We start from the raw sequence: 17855 nt of genomic DNA on the forward strand, positions 1-17855 counted from the left end.
GGAAATATAATACCACGTATATCTTCGTCTGACTTCGTATAGTAACTAATTTTTTTCTCCCTTTGCTGTTATTGGAGATTTCCAAGGATGTTGATCAACCATGGGCCATAAATATATGGTTTTACTATATGTATCACGTGTTTGCCTTTTGGATTTGTTCTGAGAATTTAGGGAAACTACCCAATTCTGTGTTACAAATGAGAGCGAATCCCACTTAATGGAGGAAGGCCATAATTCTTCTTTAGCTCTGGGCCCCTTGTTTTTGGATTTTGTGCTGGGTGAAAACTCAATACTCTGATGACTCAAACAACAAGGACCTTCTATAAGTGGTCTTCAAGAGCACGGATACCTGATGAACTCTGTACTCCATTGTTTTCTTGCTTGTTCTTGAGCATCTGTTGTAGGCATTCTATAAGGAAATGCGCCACTTCCCTTTTTTGGCCGAGTGGAGATTTCTTCTCCATTAAGAAAAGTAAAATGAATTGATGGATGTATCGAACATGATTTTGATCTGAGCTTCGATGTTCTCCCCTTATAGCTCTATATCCAGTCAGGGAACATCATTGTCCGAGCAACGATGAACAGTCAAGAGAGGTTGGTTTCTTTAGATGGTTTAAATGCTCTTCTGCCTCGTGAAGTTTTTGTTTTCCTCTTCGATTTTGTGAAAAATCTTGTGCCAGCTTTGGTTGTTGCTTTGCAGAAGGAATACCTAGTTTAACTTTATATTTATTCAATCAGTAATGCATTAGCAGGGAATACTTTTTTCTCTCATTTGAATATTATAGATCATTTGACCACTTTATAAAGTCCAAACGCAGAGGATGCTCAACAACATGGTGCATTTGACCTTATTTGTTCTACTGTTTTAGAAGCTTATCTGCTAGGACTCTTCATTTTTTTTTTTTTTACAATTTAATGGCAACTGAGGAGCAAGTTGAGTAGTTCAAGTGAATGTGCAGATCAAGAAGTGATAGCATGCAACTAAGCAAGAGGTTGGTATCACCCTATCTAGAAGCTCAATTCGTTTTACAACACAGAGTTGTGGCTTTTTAATCACAACAAAAGCACGAGGAGATGACTGATCCTCTGTTCTTTTATCATCCCAAGTTATAGTCACTTGATAATAATTACCTACTGATTTGCAGTGTTAACAATTGTCTTCAGCATTCATGGCAAACAGATTCGAGGATTCAGTTTTCTCACATTGTGTAGTAATAGATCCTCATTTTTGTTCATTTTAGTTATCCTTCAATGTTGAGAATACTTAGATCGCCTTATTAATTGTCACTCTTGCCAAACACTGAAGCTTTTCATTTCAGATCAATACTTTGTTGGATGATCATTAGCCTTCAAGTGCCTGATTTGAAGTTGAAAGTAATGAAGAATCTTTGTATGTATGCTTCATAATATGAGCCATTTTTTCCTTTTATCCAAGCTTCTTACTGTAATTTTCTTTCACTGGCTATAATTTCAGGTTGTTGTGTGCTCACTCGATAATTCAACAAATCAAGTAGACCAACAATAGCACTTCCTGAGTGTCTAATTTCAACATCTTGGATTGGAATGGAGAATGACATTTTCAGTGGCTCATTCTTCAACTTTAACCATAATAATATGATTCTCGATCCAACATTTGGTTCTTTTCTCCAGTCAGGCATACCAGGCAACAATATCCACAGGCAAATGTTTGTCAGTAGTCCCTTTGTTTCTACAGCTCAAGAAACAGCAACTGCTGATGCTTACTTGACAAACAACGAAACTAGTTCATTTAGTGAAGCCTTTACTCATATTGGTAATGATTCATTCAGTCGATCCATGGCCAACGTTGGCCTCCGTGAACATTTTTCAGGAACTTCCCTTTCTGCCACTTCGCTTGCTAATCTTTTATCTTCCTCCACCTGTTTGCCGGAAAATATTATCTCCGAGGATATGATAGTTTCTTCTTCACTTGCAGCATCACCTCACGGTAACTTTGGATCGACAAGTGGTGTGAATCTCCTTGCATCTAAAAATGACAGTGTTGGTTGTTCGTGGAATCAGAGTGAATTGATCGATGATCAAATGCCTTTAGGCAAAACGTTCAGTATAGTTCAACCATCCTATCATGTTAAAAAGAGTTCACAGCCTGGTTGGAATTTCCACGACTCAAATTGGAGTTTCGGCCATGCTTACGACAACCCTGCACTAGCTCCTGGAAGTGAGCTTTCTCTCAGTGTTGGTTCCTGTCAGCCATGTCTCACTGACACAGGCAACATTGCTGATCAATGCTCTGAAATAAGCTGTTCTGCTGTAACTCAAGTTACATCGGCCGATAGTTCACGCTGTCCGACTGAGTTTCGTGCCTCCAATGATGCTAATCGAATCTCTTTTCATGATTTCTGTTTGGGAGTGACACACAAGGAGAATGATGCATACACTGAGAAGCCTACTCGAAATCACTCTTCTTCTCACTTTGTTCAGTTATCCCATATTTTGTCAAGATCCAAATATCTTCGTGCAGTGCAAGAAGTTCTTGCTGAAGCTGCCGCATATGCACTATCGGATTATAACAATATGGATGATTCATTGAATCTGATTGATGGCGAGGCAAAAAATTTTTCCTCAAGCTGCTCTAGCACGCCCGAACATCCTATAACTGTTTCTGAATTGCTACTTGCATTCGGGCAAACTGAACCCTTGGACAATGCGGATGCTCAAAAGTGCCAGGAAGCTAATAGAAAGAAAAGTGAGCTGCTAACAATGCTTCAATTGGTAAGTGACAATTTATGATGAAATTTCACGTATAGCCATGATCTGTGTGCCATACCATGTGGTTTTGTGTTGACAATTCATCATTTCTTTTGTCCACAATATCCAATTCTGTTCGCAAAAGATTTGTACACGGCCGATCATTTATCATGATCCTTTCTCAAAATTGTAGGTGGATCACAGTTACAAGCACTGCTCGGAGCAGCTACAGAATGTTAAGGCGTCCTTTGTTTCCCTAATCCAGTCAAGCATCGCTGACCGCCATGCCCGCTTCGTGTTACATTCAGTTTCATCACTCTACAAAAGCTTGAAAAGGAGAATTACTAGTTTGATTATTTTGATTGCTCAACAACCGGTCGCCGAAAACCTCAAAGGAAAGGAAAGGAACCTCGAATCTTCGTTACTCCAGAAGCAGTGGGCTCTTCAGCAGCTGAGGAAGAGTGAACATCAGTCATGGAGGCCACAGAGAGGTTTGCCCGAAAAATCAGTCTCCGTTCTACGTGCCTGGATGTTTGAGAACTTTCTGCACCCGTAAGTCTGCTAGCTTCCATCTCTGCAAACAATGTGTTTGTGTATCCAATTCTACGATCGACTTAGATCAGTGTGGATGATCTCAGGTATCCGAAAGACAACGAGAAGCAGTTGCTTGCAATTAAAAGCGGTTTGACTCGGAGCCAGGTGCATGGACTAAATTCTACGGTTGTGTACACTCACATTTGAGATCACTTACCTTTCCCTTTGCTTTGATAATAGGTCTCCAATTGGTTTATAAATGCTCGTGTTCGTCTCTGGAAACCGATGATCGAGGACATGTATGTGGAACTCAACAAGAAGAAAACGGATGAAGCATTGGATGGTGAGCGCAGGAGGTTTCAAGTCAGCTGAAGAAGTAGTTTTACTGCAACTTGTTGAAGTGAATTTCAACTTGTTTTGGTGCATTGTGGGAAAGTGATGTCTTCATTTGTGTTCTCGGTTCTTGTATCGTCGACTCAAGATTCTGTATATGCACATATTGCGATGTCGAATTTGGTCTACAAATGTGTTTGATGACCCAAAATTTGCTTTACAATAGGGTAATGGGTTAATTTACTATGGGTGAGTGGCTTTGAGAAAAAAAATTCATATAATTATCGATTATAAGTTTATCTCGTAATTGTGCCTTAATAAATATAATTATTTTATAATGTTTTGATAATTAGTAAATATATGAATTAAATAATATTAGAACTGTTACTAATAAACGGGTTAATAATGATAATGATAATATTAGAAAATTATTATTAAAAAATTATATGTTATTATTATTAAATTTAAATATAATTTAAATATTTGAGTCCACTCATTTAGTTTTAATTTGTTCGTCCTAAAGAGATAAACGCAACTATTTATGTTTGTAAAATTTCAAATTATATTCCCACTCACTGTCCATTTGTTCTTTTATCTTCTTCTTCAATATTATCTCATCATAGAAATAAATTATGTATTCGTTATGATTTTATATCATCTAATTAATATATTTATTAATTACTTAAGTAAATATTCATATATCTTAAAAATTTCTCTTATTTTTTTATTTTATATATTCTCGTATCCACGTATCTACTTTACCAATCATATCTCTATAACTTTTATTCTCCTAGGTGTCTGATTTATAATTCAATATTCAACTGTATGTAACATAGTTGATCCAAACTTATCTAAGTCATTTCAGATCCATATAATATACTAGATCTAACGGTAAGAAAATAAATTGTATCCATACAACATTTGATTCCATAGTTAAAACTTAAAACATAACAGATCTTATTCCAACTTACATGCTTTACTTCTTTCTCCTTCTCTCTTATCTCTTCTACTGCAAGCTTGTAAATGTCTGTTGTACTTTTGAGGGCTAGAGTCTAATGTGTTCTTCCCATTAAAGAAGAGACCATATTGATGAGTTTGACTTGAATTATGTTTGTACTAGATCGTTGGCATGTCATTCAGCCATCTCAGCATGGCCCTACCTTACAAAAAAATTTCTACCGTCGTCGGAATAAATCCGAAAGTACAAACAAACGTTGCTGCTGGGTAAGAAACAAGTATGCTAAAATTCTTAAAGTTTCATATCTTTTAATGATTAATAATTTTTTTAAAAAAAGTCACATGTTAATTTTTGCCCAAATATCTATGTTTACTTTTAAATCTCCCATATTTTATAAGAAGTGCTGTGGCCCACCTTCACAAACACCCCCTGGTTACACACGACTTGAGACACCCTGGACCACCGCGGACCCGGCAGCAATGCGTCGTGTGCCACGTGCGTTCCCCTTATCCACAACTCGAGACACTGACGGATCGGATGAGACCGGCGCTACCGCTGCCATCCCTTTCCAACTCACTCGCAATGCATGCACTTGGATTCCCAGATGGTCCCTTTCTTCCGTCAGACTGCGACGTGCCGGTGGAGCATGAGACAGGAGGAGGATCCCACATTATCTTTAATCTCCACGGTTCAAGCGACGGGTCTCGCGTGAAGTCCCATCCCGACCCTGAACCGCAAGCAAACACGGAACAGCCGTGCGATTGGGAGCGAACGGTAGGGATTGGACCGAATCTTTCTCGTGATGGCCAGTTTTTGAAGTCGGAACCGATCAAAAGAAATAATTAATCTGATCGGTCCAGCGATAAGCGGGGCTCATGTGGCGGCATAGTTGATCGACGGCTAAAAAAAAGTCGCGATGGTGTACCACTCTCCCTTATCGCATGATCCCACGGATCCATATGTCCAATCTCCACCGTCCAGATCAGCATTAATTATTTACTGCAATCTTGCGCGCGTTCGTCTTGCGCAGCACCCAACGTACGTGACCCACCGGCACTTATATACCGTTACATACTCAAAGCCGGTACGATATTATGATGATAAGTCGGATGCCGTAACGGTTCTCCTTCTCGATGCCGTCAGTTCCGAGGTCGAAATACGATAGATATTTTATTAACCGCGGTTGGGTTAGGAATCTAACCGCGGTCACCGCTTTCCCGATTTAAACACCGTGGAACTCTGGCAGACTTCGACGGAGGCAGGAGAGAGAGAGAGAGAGAGAGAGAGAGAGAGAGGGGGGAGAGGGACGATGATGATGATTGGACGAGGTGTCAGCCATCAGAATCCGACGGTGCACGTTCCTCCTTGGTCTAGCGATGATCCGGCGGCCGGGTACGAGCTCCTCGACGATGCTGCTCTCGCTGCGCTGCAACTGTATTTTCGAGAGGAGGCAGGGGAGTACTCGTCGCCGGTGGTGGACACGTACTCGTCGGATGACTTCCGGATGTACGAGTTCAAGGTGCGGCGGTGCGGCCGGGCGCGCGCCCACGACTGGACCGAGTGCCCCTTCGCGCACCCTGGCGAGAAGGCCCGGCGCCGCGACCCTCGGAAGCAACGGTACTCCGGCGCCCCCTGCCCGGACTTCCGGAAGGCCGGTGGGTGCAAGCGCGGCGACTCTTGCGAGCTCGCGCACGGGGTGTTTGAGTGTTGGCTCCACCCGGGGCGATATCGCACCCAGCCATGCAAGGATGGCACCGCCTGCCGCCGCCGCGTCTGCTTCTTCGCCCATACCCCCGACCAGCTCCGCCTGGTGCCGCCGCAGACGCACCAGCATAGTTCTCCGTCGGCCGCAGCTGCCGAGTCGAACTTTCTACAGAATTACCTCGTCAATACTCTAGTTTCATCGCCGACGTCGACGATGACATCGCCACCGATGTCCCCGTCGACGGGTTCACCACCAATATCGCCGAGCGGTGGGAAGCTGCGGCGGGCGTCGTTTCAGGCCGGCTCCTCAGTTAACGACATCGTGGCCTCGCTGAGGCTGCTGCAACTAGCCAAGGCAAACTCGGCGCCAAGCTCGTGGCCACCACCACAAGCGCAAAGCGGTGAGTTTTCCACTACGACCAGGTTTAATGCTGATTTCTGCAGCCCGCCGTCGACTCCGACCGTGACTGCAATGATGCACGCGGGCGCTGCTAGGTGGTTGGAGGAAGAGGAGCCGCCAAAGAGGGTTTACTCAGGGAGGCCGCTGAGGGCGATGATGTTCGAGAGGCTGAGCAAAGAAAGCATCTCCGAGATGGCAGATGATTCCCCGCCGGACGTGGACTGGGTCTCCGAGTTGCTGCAGTAGGTTACTGCCAATTGCCAATAACACAATAGAAATTGTGAAGAATCGAAATCCTCATTCTTTCTTAGTATACATCCTCGAGAACATCTGAAATCCACAAAAACCCAAGAAAAAAATGAAGAAGAAAAAAACGATCTTGTTTGTGCACATACAAAAACCTCTGCTGGTGGAGGAAGATGACGATTAGTATTAAGTTTCTTCTGTTGTACAAAGAAGGATTAGAAGTCTCCAGATGAAATGGCCAGCGATCGTTGGGAACTACTAACTGCCATTGGGTCACTTGTCCTGTCCACTGTTAAATCTGGCCACCGTCATGTAGGTATTAGAGCTTTAATTATTCTTACTGTCCTTTCATTATGTGGACATTGTTGTTGTCAAACTTTCTATCCAATGGATTTCTAGTGATTTCTTCGCACTAAGCTTTAATTATTTCTAGTGGACATTGTTGTTTCTACTGCACTGACTGATCGTGATGGATGGAAAAAAAAATCTCAGGTTGAGTAAAGATGAATTAAATCTAATTAATTAAAATTCGATCAAATTTAAAAGTTTAATTCTATTAATTTTAAAATTTATTTTTTAATAAACATAATTTTTAAATTTATTCAATTTGATTTAACTTTTAAATTTTATAAATTGGTTCAATCAATTAAATTGAAATACAATGGATTGATTATAATATATGTCTATTTGAATCTAATGTTAATTAGATTTCAATATCAATAGAGTAATGATATCATCAATTAATTAATAATTTTTTTAACTAATGACATTATCAATTAATTGATAAAAAATTAATTAATTTAATAATTAATAAAAATATATATGGATCCTGTTCGAAAGTTGATGAGATAGAAAATTGGGATTTGGAGGTCCCGTTGATCGTCCGTAGACTCCGCTCTGTCTTAGAAAATAGATGACGTCAGTGTTGAGTCAGAAAAGGGTTTCAGTATTGGTCCTCCGACATTCAAGTCAATTACTGGCGATGATATGGAAGGCAGAGCAACAAGAATGAACATTATAGCACAAATAGTGTATATCGCGTACCTCCGCCGATGCTTAGACCCCCCTTTATATAGAGTTCTTGTAGTGCGTGTGCACACTTCTCTAGGAGGGTACGCTTCTCGAAGTTTCTCCTGAAAACACTTGTCAGTAAAATATGTCTGACATAATACCTTAACAAGCAAAGCATATCTCTGTTGTGACAATGAAATCTTCCGTCGTATGCTCTTTTTGTTGACCATGCCTAGTATCAGCGGTACTAACTCCCAAAAAGATGTCGAGAGATAACACAGTGGGCTCGTGGTTAGACTGAGTGGATTAGTCGCTCGGTCGAACTTTGCTACGCCTGTGCCGAGTCCGCTCGGTCGGAACTCCGCTGCATTTGTGCCAAGTCCTGTTGCGAGGCCGAGTGGGGTAGCTACTCGGCCAGAACTTCGCTGTGCCCGTGCCGAGTCATGTTGTCGGGCCGAGCGGGGTAGCTGCTCAGCTAGGATTCTGCATATCATTCGACCGGCCAATACGATTATCATCCATTTGGCCATATGATACCTGAACGTTGACCGCCTTAACTTTGACTTCCATCGTGGCAACTAACCCCTGCAGGGTGGGCCCCTCCTTATCGCCGCATCACATGTCTCCCCCTCAATTCTAGTCGAAGGAGGCTGCAAGTCCGACTGACTGGATAAATTGTCAATGATGCTTTTCACCCGATCGGGTTATGACACTCCTTAACTTCTGATCAGAACGACGTAGCTCGACAGTCAGCTATATGACCGCTCTCTTGTAATTGAGCGTGTTAGCAAGTTTCTTTGCCGATTGGCCTGTTGAACACTGCCATTCGGCGATACGTCTGCTTCCTTACGCCGATCAGTACAAGCAAGATCCTTGCGCTCCCTTGGGTGGGCGCGATCTGGGTTTACGTCATCCATATTTCTGGGAGATCGTGTAAATCCTTGCTCATTATAGCTGAGCGCGCCTCCATGCCTCTTAATTGTCTTCATTAAATGTCATCTCGTGACCCAACGCCACGTGTCCCTCCTGCTACCGCCGCACACTTGACATGATAGACGGATATCCTCTGGCGATGTGGCTTTCGACGCTTTGAATTCAATGGTAAGATTTTTGCCTAGGTCTCCGCGACCCTAGATCGGACGACCTCAATCGAGCATATCTCCATCTTCAAGCTCTTTGGCGATACTCCACCTTTATTTCTCGACGATATTCTTCCTCTCCTGCTCCTCTGGTGACATTCCAGTAATCTTTCCTTCCCTCCAATTGCATCTTTTTGTTGCCTTCTTTGCTTTTTGTGACGGCGAGTTCTTCACAGCCTCCTGTCGTCATCCCTGGGCCTTGGTACACCTCTACTGAGTCCAAGTTTGCCGCTGACGATGGTGAGAGCTTGACAACTGCCTATGAGTTTCCTTCTGATTACCAAGTTCTTCTTCCTTCTCCTTCTGATTGACCAAATGCTCCGCCGCCCGGCTATTTATGTTTCTTTAGGGATTAGTTTACCGCTGGTATGCGGTTTCCAATCCACCCCTTCTTTTCTGTCGTATGTAAATATTTTCGCATTTCTCTTCATCAACTAGTGTCGAACTCCTTTCAGCTGCTGTGCGAGGTGATGGTTTTGTTCCACCTGCATAGTATTCCTCTCACTCCCCGATTTTTTCATTATTTTTATTATCCCAAATTGTCCGAGTTGAGGACTTTTCTTTTCCAAGCCCGAGTGGACTTAGTTTTCTTCGATAAAATGCCGACCTCCAACAAGCATTGGAGGCACTACTTTTTTATGCGCTTTTCCCAACGGCCAGACTTCCCGACCAATTGACAACTCGAAGTGGTAAGTCAGCCTCCCCTAAAAAAGTACAAGAGCTGATCGGACTACCTTAATGTAGTTTCAATGCTGGTCGGTCAGAAATATGACATCCAAAATTTACTGCTGGAGGGTGTCCTCTATGTTTTCGACTTGAGTCCGATCCGCACAAGGCTTTCGTCCAGCCTAGGTATGCAGCTTCTTCACTTCTTCCTTTGATTCTAACTGATTTCTCTTCTTCTTTTGCAACTGACATCATGCTGCGTGCGCGTCTGACCGGAAAAGGCAAGCATGCGGATGCTGAAATCAATGCGGCGGTCATGGCCGAACTGAAAAGCCGCGATCTGTAGTCGATCGGTTCACGAGAAGACTCGCATGACAAGAGTGAGGCGGCTCCAGCCCTAGTGAGCAAAGGGATAGCCAGCCGGACGCCCAACGGTGGAGCAGTTGGTGCATCGCACCCTCCCTCCGAGCGGCTGCCAGTGATTCTGGTTGAGAGGGCATCAGATTCAACCTCATCTGGGGAACCATTGATAAGGCGCAAGAGGTGTTGAGCGGAGACTTCATCGCGATCCACTTCCTTGGTGGTGCGGCCCCCACAAGAACTAGCCTGTGCCCTTCCGCTGAGCGGGTTGAAATATTGACCCTAGCTCCAGCTCCGGTGACTGCTCCCCCTACGTCGTCTGGTCGGACACCATCCCTATCTGATCTGCCACAGGGAACCATTTGCATGCCACCAGTTGCCTTCATGCCGTTGCCATCAAAATTCGAAAGTCTGGCATCCGTCCGGCGTTATCGTCTCAGCTATCCGAAAGAGCGACCTCGGCCCAATCAGCCCCGAGGGGCTAGCGCCACATAACGGTTGTTCTCCATCTTCCGATTGAGAAATGACATGAGTCGGATGGCCCTGAATCTCGAGCCCCCGAGCATCAAATAATTATTCAGGGGCCACTCGCACAGATATGGGTTGATGCCCGAGCTTGTGCAGCGGTCATGCCTCCGGGGACACTCGCAGACAGCCACACCCAGATGTTTACTGGGGTAAGTGTTGTATTTTCTTAATTTATGTCCGATTGACGTTTATATTTTCCTGGTTACTCGTAGTATTGGGTAGAGAGCTTGACTATATGCCAAAGGCTTGCTTTTTTTTGGAGCAGGAGGTTAAGCAACCGAAGGCGTTGAGCGGCCAATCATATGCTTCTCAAAAGCGGCTTAAGCAAATGAATACTGAGATGGCTCAGCTAAGAGCCGATCTGGCTAAGAGCGTCAAGATGCTGGATGCGAAGACAGGAAAAAATGCTAAGCAGGCCACCCAAATAACTCAGCTTAATAAACAGGCCAACACCTTTGAAGCCAAAATCCATTCGGCCAGCACCAGGAAACTCTGGGCTATTGAAGATTTGGAGATCAAGAATAAAGAGTTTTGGGTGTTGGCTCAAAACATGAAGGATGCTGAGGTCACGCTGAAGGCCAAGAGGGATGGGCTGTTGGCCCAGCAGACTTCATTGAAGACCCAGCTTGACGCCAAGGATGAAGAGTTGGCCTGGTTGAAGGAAGAACTTGAGGCCTCCCGAGCAACCCTAGAGACCTATCAGAGAGTCGAGTCAAGTAGGTTCGAACTCATGAAACAAGCCTACATCCGCTTAGATGTTTTTAATGACAAGGTCGCCGATCGGGCACTTCGTTTGTTTGACTTGACGATTGAAGGGACGTTCAGCCAACTCAGGGAAGGTAGCTACCTCCCTGCTGCTCTATCGAGTAAGGTCATCAATCGGGACATGCTGACTGAATCATTGCCCGATGATGTCTTGGATTATCTAGAGTGACCTTTGCTTGAGTGATTTTGTATTCACCCTTCTGTTTGTAATCTTCATGCATGCTATTTGTAATCCTCATTCCAAGTATGAATGATTGCCCATCCGATGATCTTTTCTTATTCATTCGTCCCCTTGCCGCCATTCAACATCTTTTGATTTGAGTCACATTTTAGTTCATGTGTTGCTGCATAAAACCCTGAGCGAGATTGCAAGTTGCTTATTGTGGCTTTGTGACCTTCCGATCGGTGATGAGAAGTCATAGCAGAATAATCCTGAACGGTCATCGTATTTTGAAGACTTGGAACTTTTGAGTAGCGCGTATTCACGATTGGCCACTCATCGTTCTTGAGTTATAAGATCGACGCTTGACCGCTTATCAAGACAAGGGTTTAAGGTCACTATTCAACTGTTGGTGAAGATGAAGGTTTGAGGTCGCTGCTCGACCGTTGGTGAAGACGAGAGTTTAAGGTCGTCGCTCGATCGTTGGTGAAGACGAGAGTTTAAGGTCGTCGCTCGACCATTGGTGAAGATGAGGGTTAAGGTCGCCGCTTGACCGTTGGTGAAGACGAGGATTTAAGGTCGTCGCTCGACCGTTGACTCAGCTCCAAAGTGGCATACTTCACTGTTATTCATATTTGTCCTACATCCATGAAGCAATATACAAATACATCTGTATTCACTTGCACACCTCTCACCCGTTCTTGTGGGGTTGAAAATGATTCGTGCTCCATGGCCGCTCGAGCTGCCTTCCGCTCTCATCCTCCAAGTAGTAGGCGTCTGAGCGGAGCCTCTACATGACCTTAAAAGGTCCCACCCATGGGGCTTCGAGCTTGGCGACGTTGTCGACCGACTTTACTTTCTTCCACAAGAGATTGTCGACCTGGAAAGACCTCGGGATCACCCTCCGGTTGTAGTTCTGCTTCATCCACTACTGGTACGCCATTAACCGAATGACTGTTTTAGCCTGCGTCTTGTCCGCCAAGTCGAGATCCATGAATCTTCGTCCGACGTTTCCTTCATCATAGAACTGCACTAGATTGGATTCCACTCCAATCTCTACAGGGGCGACTGCTTTGCCGCTGTATACTAAGTGGAAAGGAATTACGTTGGTCCCCTCCTTTTGGGTCGTGCGAAGGGCCCACAACACACTAGGGAGCTCATCAACCCAACTGCCTCCGGTATGGTCGAGCCAAGCCCGTAGCCCTCTAAGGATTTCCCTATTGGTGACTTCCGCTTGCCCATTGCTCTAAGGGTAGGCCATAGAGGTGAAGGTCTGCTGGATGTCATAGCCCTCACCACTCTTTAAGCTTCTGATCGACGAATTGTCTCCCATTATCTGATATGAGCCGGCGTGAGATGCCAAATCGGCATATGATGTTCTGTCAAATGAACTTAATGACCATATCCTTGGTTATTCTCGCAAGCGGCTCGGCTTCCACCCACTTCGAGAAGTAGTCTGTATTGGGGTTGCAAGGTTGCAAACATAGTTCTACATTGAAAACACATAGGAAAGATCATGGGTTTATAAGAGAAACTCTATTGACATGAGGCCTTTTGTGTAGAGCCCAAGAACAAAATCATGAGAGTTTAGGCCCAAAGTAGACAATATCATACAATTATGGAGATATCTAAATTTTTTTTGATCCTACAATTGGTATCAGAGCCCAGACTGCCAAAAGGTTTAACCGCCGACTGTGCACAAGAGCTATGGTCTGATTGAGCTATGTGGGTACAATATTGACCTTGAACAAAGAAAGTGGAGGCTTCTATGTTCGGATCAAAAGGACTAGACACCAGGCAGGAAGTCCTAGTTGCAGCTAGGCAAGGAAGTCCTAGTAGGTCAGGTGGACCAAGGGGTAGGAAGACCTGGTGGGTCGAGGATCGAATGTGGGAAGACTATGGTCCTTTGTTTGAGAGGGGGGGGGATTGTTGGGGTTGCAAGGTTGCAAACATAGTCTCACATTGAAAATACGTGGGAAAGATCATGAGTTTATAAGAGAAAAGATATCTCCATTGGCATGAGGCCTTTTGGGTAGAGCCCAAAAATAAAACCATGAGGGTTTAGGCCCAAAGTGGACAATATCATACCATTGTGGAGATATCTAAATTCTTTTTGATCCTACATTCCACCGCGACGATTAGGAATCTCTGCTGACCTGTCGCCATGGGGAATGACTCAATGATGTCCATGCCCCATTGGTCGAACGGGCAAGACACCGTGGACGTCTTTATCTCCTCGGTTTGACCGTGCGAAATATTTTGATATTTTTGGCAGGACAGGCAAGTGCTTATTGTCCGAGTGGAGTCCTCTTGAAGAGTGGGCCAAAAATATCCGACCAAGAGTATCTTCCGGGCCAGCGAGCAACCGCCCGGGTGACCTCCACAAGAGTCCTGATGTATTGCCTTCAAGATGTACTCGGCATCTTCCGGGCCAACGCATTTGAGCAGGGGCTTGGATAAGACTCTTTTATACAACTGATCTCCGACAAGGGTGAATCGTCCAGCTCTCTTTTTCAGTAGACGGGCTTCCTCCTGATCAGCCGGTGTGACTCCCAATCGGAGGAACTCTATCAGTGTCGTCCTCCAGTCACTCGGGAGGGTTATCCCTTCTGTCCTATCGATACGCGCCACTAATGAAACTTGCTCGATCGGATGCTCTATTGTGATCGGTGTCAAGGAGCTGGCTAATCTTGCCAACTCATTTGCTGCTTGATTCTCCGATCGGGGGATCTTCTGTATGATGACCTCCTTAAAGTTGACCTTCAACTTCTCAAAGGCTTCCGTATAGAGCTTGAGCCGGGCATTGTTTATCTCGAACGTCCCTGAGAGCTGCTGAGCAGCCAACTGAGAGTCCGAGTAGATGATGACTTTAACGGCTCCCACATGTTAGGTCGCCTGTAAGTCGACTATTAATGCTTCATACTCAGCTTTATCCTATGGTGAGCTTAACATTATGCCAATCCCGGTACCCTGCTGAGTGGATGAACCATCCATATATATTCTCCAGGTTGCCTCCGGCTCAACATTCTGGACCTCTGTGATGAAATTAGCCAAAACTTGGGCCTTGATTGCCGTTCAAGGTTGATATTATATGTCGAATTCGCTTAGCTTAGTCGTCCATTTGATTAGCCTCTCAGATGTCTCGGGGTTGAGAAGGACCTGCCCTAAGGCGCTGTTAGTCAACATGATGATTGAGTATGCTAGAAATTATGGACGAAGCCTCCAAGCGGCGAGTATCAATGCATAAGCTAATTTTTCCAAACCGGTGTAGTGAGACTCTGCATCCTTCAATATATGGCTTAAAAAGTATACAGGTTATTGTTTCTAGCCGTTCTACCTTACTAAAGCTGATCCAACCGCGTGTTCACTGGATGATAGATAGATAGATCCAGAGTGGCTCACCAACAATCGACTTGGCTAATATAGGTGTGGAATTAAGATACTCCTTGAGCTCTTCTAACGCCCGATCACACTCGACGCCCACTAGAATTTTGTAGCTCGGCGAAGCACCTTAAAGAATGGCAAGCTCTGGTCGGATGACCTGGATATGAATCTGGATAGTGTTGTGATCCGACCGATCGACTATTGGGCTTCCTTCAAGCTCCGGGGCGGTGTCATGTCTTGTAGCGCCTTAACCTTGTTTGGATTAACTTCGACGCCCCGCTTGGTGACGATGTAACCCAGGAAATAGCCACTCTTCGTGCCGAACAGACATTAATTCAGGTTCAATTTTATCCCGTAAGCCCTCAGAGTTTGGCAGGTCTCGTCAATATCTGCGCATAGGTCAGCAGCACGGAGAGAATTTATCAATATGTCATCTATATATACCTCCATGTTACGGTCAATCTACCTCCGGAACACCTTGTTAATGAGTCGTTGGTAAGTGGCGCCCGCGTTCTTGAGTCCGAACAACATGATGTTGTAGCAGAACGTTCCGTCGGCAATGATAAAGCTGACCTTCTCCTGGTCTTCTTGGGCGAGCGACACTTGATGATAGCCATGATAAGCATCAAGCATGCAAATCAGCTCGCAGCTTGCAGTAGAGTACACCATTTGGTCTATCCGAGGCAGCGGATAGAAATCCTTTGGGCATGTCTTATTCAGGTCACGGAAGTCGATGCAGACCTGCCATTTATTTCCCGGCTTGGAGACTGGCACGACGTTAGCGAGCCAGCTCAACAATTGGACTTCTCTTATATGGCCGACCTCTAGCAGTTTTTCTATTTCCTCCCATATGATCAGATTTTGCTCCGTGCTGAAATTTCTTTTCTTTTGCTTTACTGGCCGAGCGTCCGATCGGACGTGAAGCTCATGCTGGACGACGCTCGGTGAGATTCTAGGAAACTCGTGTGTCGACCATGTGAACACATCATGATTTTCTTTGAGGTAGGCGACCAACTCTACCTTCTACTCCTCCTCCAGGTTGGCGGCGATAAAGGTCGTTGCTTCCGTCTGGCTTAGGTGGATCTGAACCTCCTCCTTTTCTTTGTATACCAATGTAAGAGGTTTTTTAGTAATTGTGTTTACCTACAGGCATGGATTCTTCCGAGAGTTCTTGGCTTCCAACTTGACCATTTCGATGTAGCATCGTCGAGCGGCCAGCGGTCACCTTTGACTTCTCCCACTCTGTCGTCCACCAGGAATTTGATCTTTTGGCAGTATGTAGACACCATTGCCTGGAATTCGTTGAGGGTCGGTCGACCCAAGATGACCTTGTAGGCTGACGGTGCATCCACCACACACTCTGTCGTCCACCAGGAATTTGATCTTTTGGCAGTATGTAGACACCATTACCTGGAATTCGTTGAGGGTCGGTCGACCCAAGATGACCTTGTAGGCTGACGGTGCATCCACCACAATAAAGTTTGAGGTCCTGGTTCTCCTCAATGGCTCTTCTCTGAGCGAGATGGCTAGCCTGGTCTGTCCGAGTGGCAATACCTCATTGTCTGTGAAATCGTAGAGTGGGGTTGTCATAGGCAGCAACTCGCTTCGATCAATTTGCAATTGATCGAACGCCTTCTTAACGATGATGTTCACCGAACTCCCCGTATCAACAAAAGTTCGATGAATAATATAATTGGGAATTACCGCTCGGATAATTAGTGCATCCTCGTGAGGGATCTTGACTCCTTCCAAGTCTCTAGGACTGAAGCTGATCTTAGGCCCTTCGGTCTCCTTCCCAGTCAACAAGCGTGTGACTTCCTGGCTCTGTTGGAGTCGTCGCTGGTCGGCCCCCCAACAATCATGCCTATTTCTCCTCGGGCGGCATTGCCTCTGTTTTCTTCTTCCCGAGCTGAGGGTCTATTCTGCTTAGCAGGGAGTCTGGAGGGGCCCGTGTTATCCCTTCACTGGTGTTGTTGATCGCGTCGCTCGGACGCCCTTCTTTCCTCCTCACGCCGCCCCATGGATCTATGCTTATGACGCCGATCGGGTGACGGAGATCGATGGTGGTATCCTCTCGGCATCGGTCGACTAACGATCGGTGTCAGATCATAGCAGTCACGCATGTTGTGCGTTGCCGACTGATGAAAAGAGCATAACATTAACGTCCATACCTTGCCTCTTGCAGCCTTATGATGGCCAGAGGCCACATGCTACACAACATGTGTCCTGGCCTCCTGGTGTGGCCGCGCTCCCTCTGCCCTTGGACCTTTGGGTGGTTGGTGGTTGTTCGATGATCGACGCTCGAACGCCGCCGAGGGTTCGGTTGACATTTTCTTTTTCCTTGCCGCTTGGACTTCTTCCAGATTTATGTATTTAGTAGCCTTCTTGAGTTGGTGGCCGAAGTACCTGAACAGAGTTCTGATGAGTGACCGGAAGAACTCTACTTCGACGAGCTCCTGGGTGAAGGCGTTCATCAGCATCTCAGAAGAGATCGATGGAATGTCCATGGCTACTTGGTTAATGCACCTGATGTACGCTCTAAGCGCTTCCTTGGGCCCCTGCTTTAGGGCAAAGAGACTATCACTCGTCTTTTGATAGCATCGACTGTTGGAAAAATGGTGCAAGAATGCAACTTGGAAGTCCTTGAAACTGCGTATTGATCCGTTCGACAATCTTCTGAACTAGCGCTGCGCCAATCGGGAGAGAGTAATGAGAAAGACTCGGCACTTCACCCCATCTGTGTGCTAGTGTAGCGTGACTATGTTATCAAACTTATCCAAATGATCATTTGGATGGTCGCTTTGTTGTATTCCCCGATCGCCGGTGGGGTATAGTGCCTGAGCAGAGGGTCACGCAAGATCTTCTGAGAGAACTACAAATTGATCCATTCGGGCGAAGTGTGGCTTCCGGGCACCTTGCCTTTTCGTGCATCTCGAATGG

The 17855-nt window shown here is 45.4% G+C and overlaps 2 protein-coding genes across 4 annotated transcripts; both read left to right on the plus strand.

Annotated features, from left to right (window-relative positions):
* Positions 1–231: 231 nt before the first annotated feature.
* LOC121998323 (homeobox protein ATH1-like) lies at positions 232–3805 on the plus strand. 3 transcript variants are annotated; one of them, XM_042553198.1, is made up of 7 exons: positions 236–594; positions 1320–1390; positions 1475–1792; positions 1955–2751; positions 2921–3279; positions 3366–3426; positions 3502–3805. In XM_042553198.1, the coding sequence occupies exons 3-7, from the start codon at positions 1564–1566 to the stop codon at positions 3631–3633; spliced, it is 1578 nt and encodes a 525-aa protein (XP_042409132.1). In that variant the 5' UTR covers positions 236–594; positions 1320–1390; positions 1475–1563; the 3' UTR covers positions 3634–3805. The 3 variants fall into 3 exon arrangements, with proteins under 3 accessions (XP_042409129.1, XP_042409132.1, XP_042409130.1); XM_042553196.1 differs by lacking the exon at positions 236–594 and adding exons at positions 627–992; positions 1146–1211 and having other exon boundaries at positions 1475–2751; XM_042553195.1 differs by having other exon boundaries at positions 232–594; positions 1475–2751.
* A 1985-nt stretch (positions 3806–5790) lies between these two features.
* Positions 5791–7318, plus strand: LOC121998324 (zinc finger CCCH domain-containing protein 2-like). Its single transcript, XM_042553199.1, has one exon. The coding sequence runs from the start codon at positions 5862–5864 to the stop codon at positions 6900–6902; it is 1041 nt and encodes a 346-aa protein (XP_042409133.1). The 5' UTR covers positions 5791–5861; the 3' UTR covers positions 6903–7318.
* Positions 7319–17855: the final 10537 nt, after the last annotated feature.

This window comes from Zingiber officinale, chromosome 6A (genome assembly GCF_018446385.1).
Source record: "Zingiber officinale cultivar Zhangliang chromosome 6A, Zo_v1.1, whole genome shotgun sequence".
Classification (NCBI taxonomy): Eukaryota; Viridiplantae; Streptophyta; class Magnoliopsida; order Zingiberales; family Zingiberaceae; genus Zingiber; species Zingiber officinale.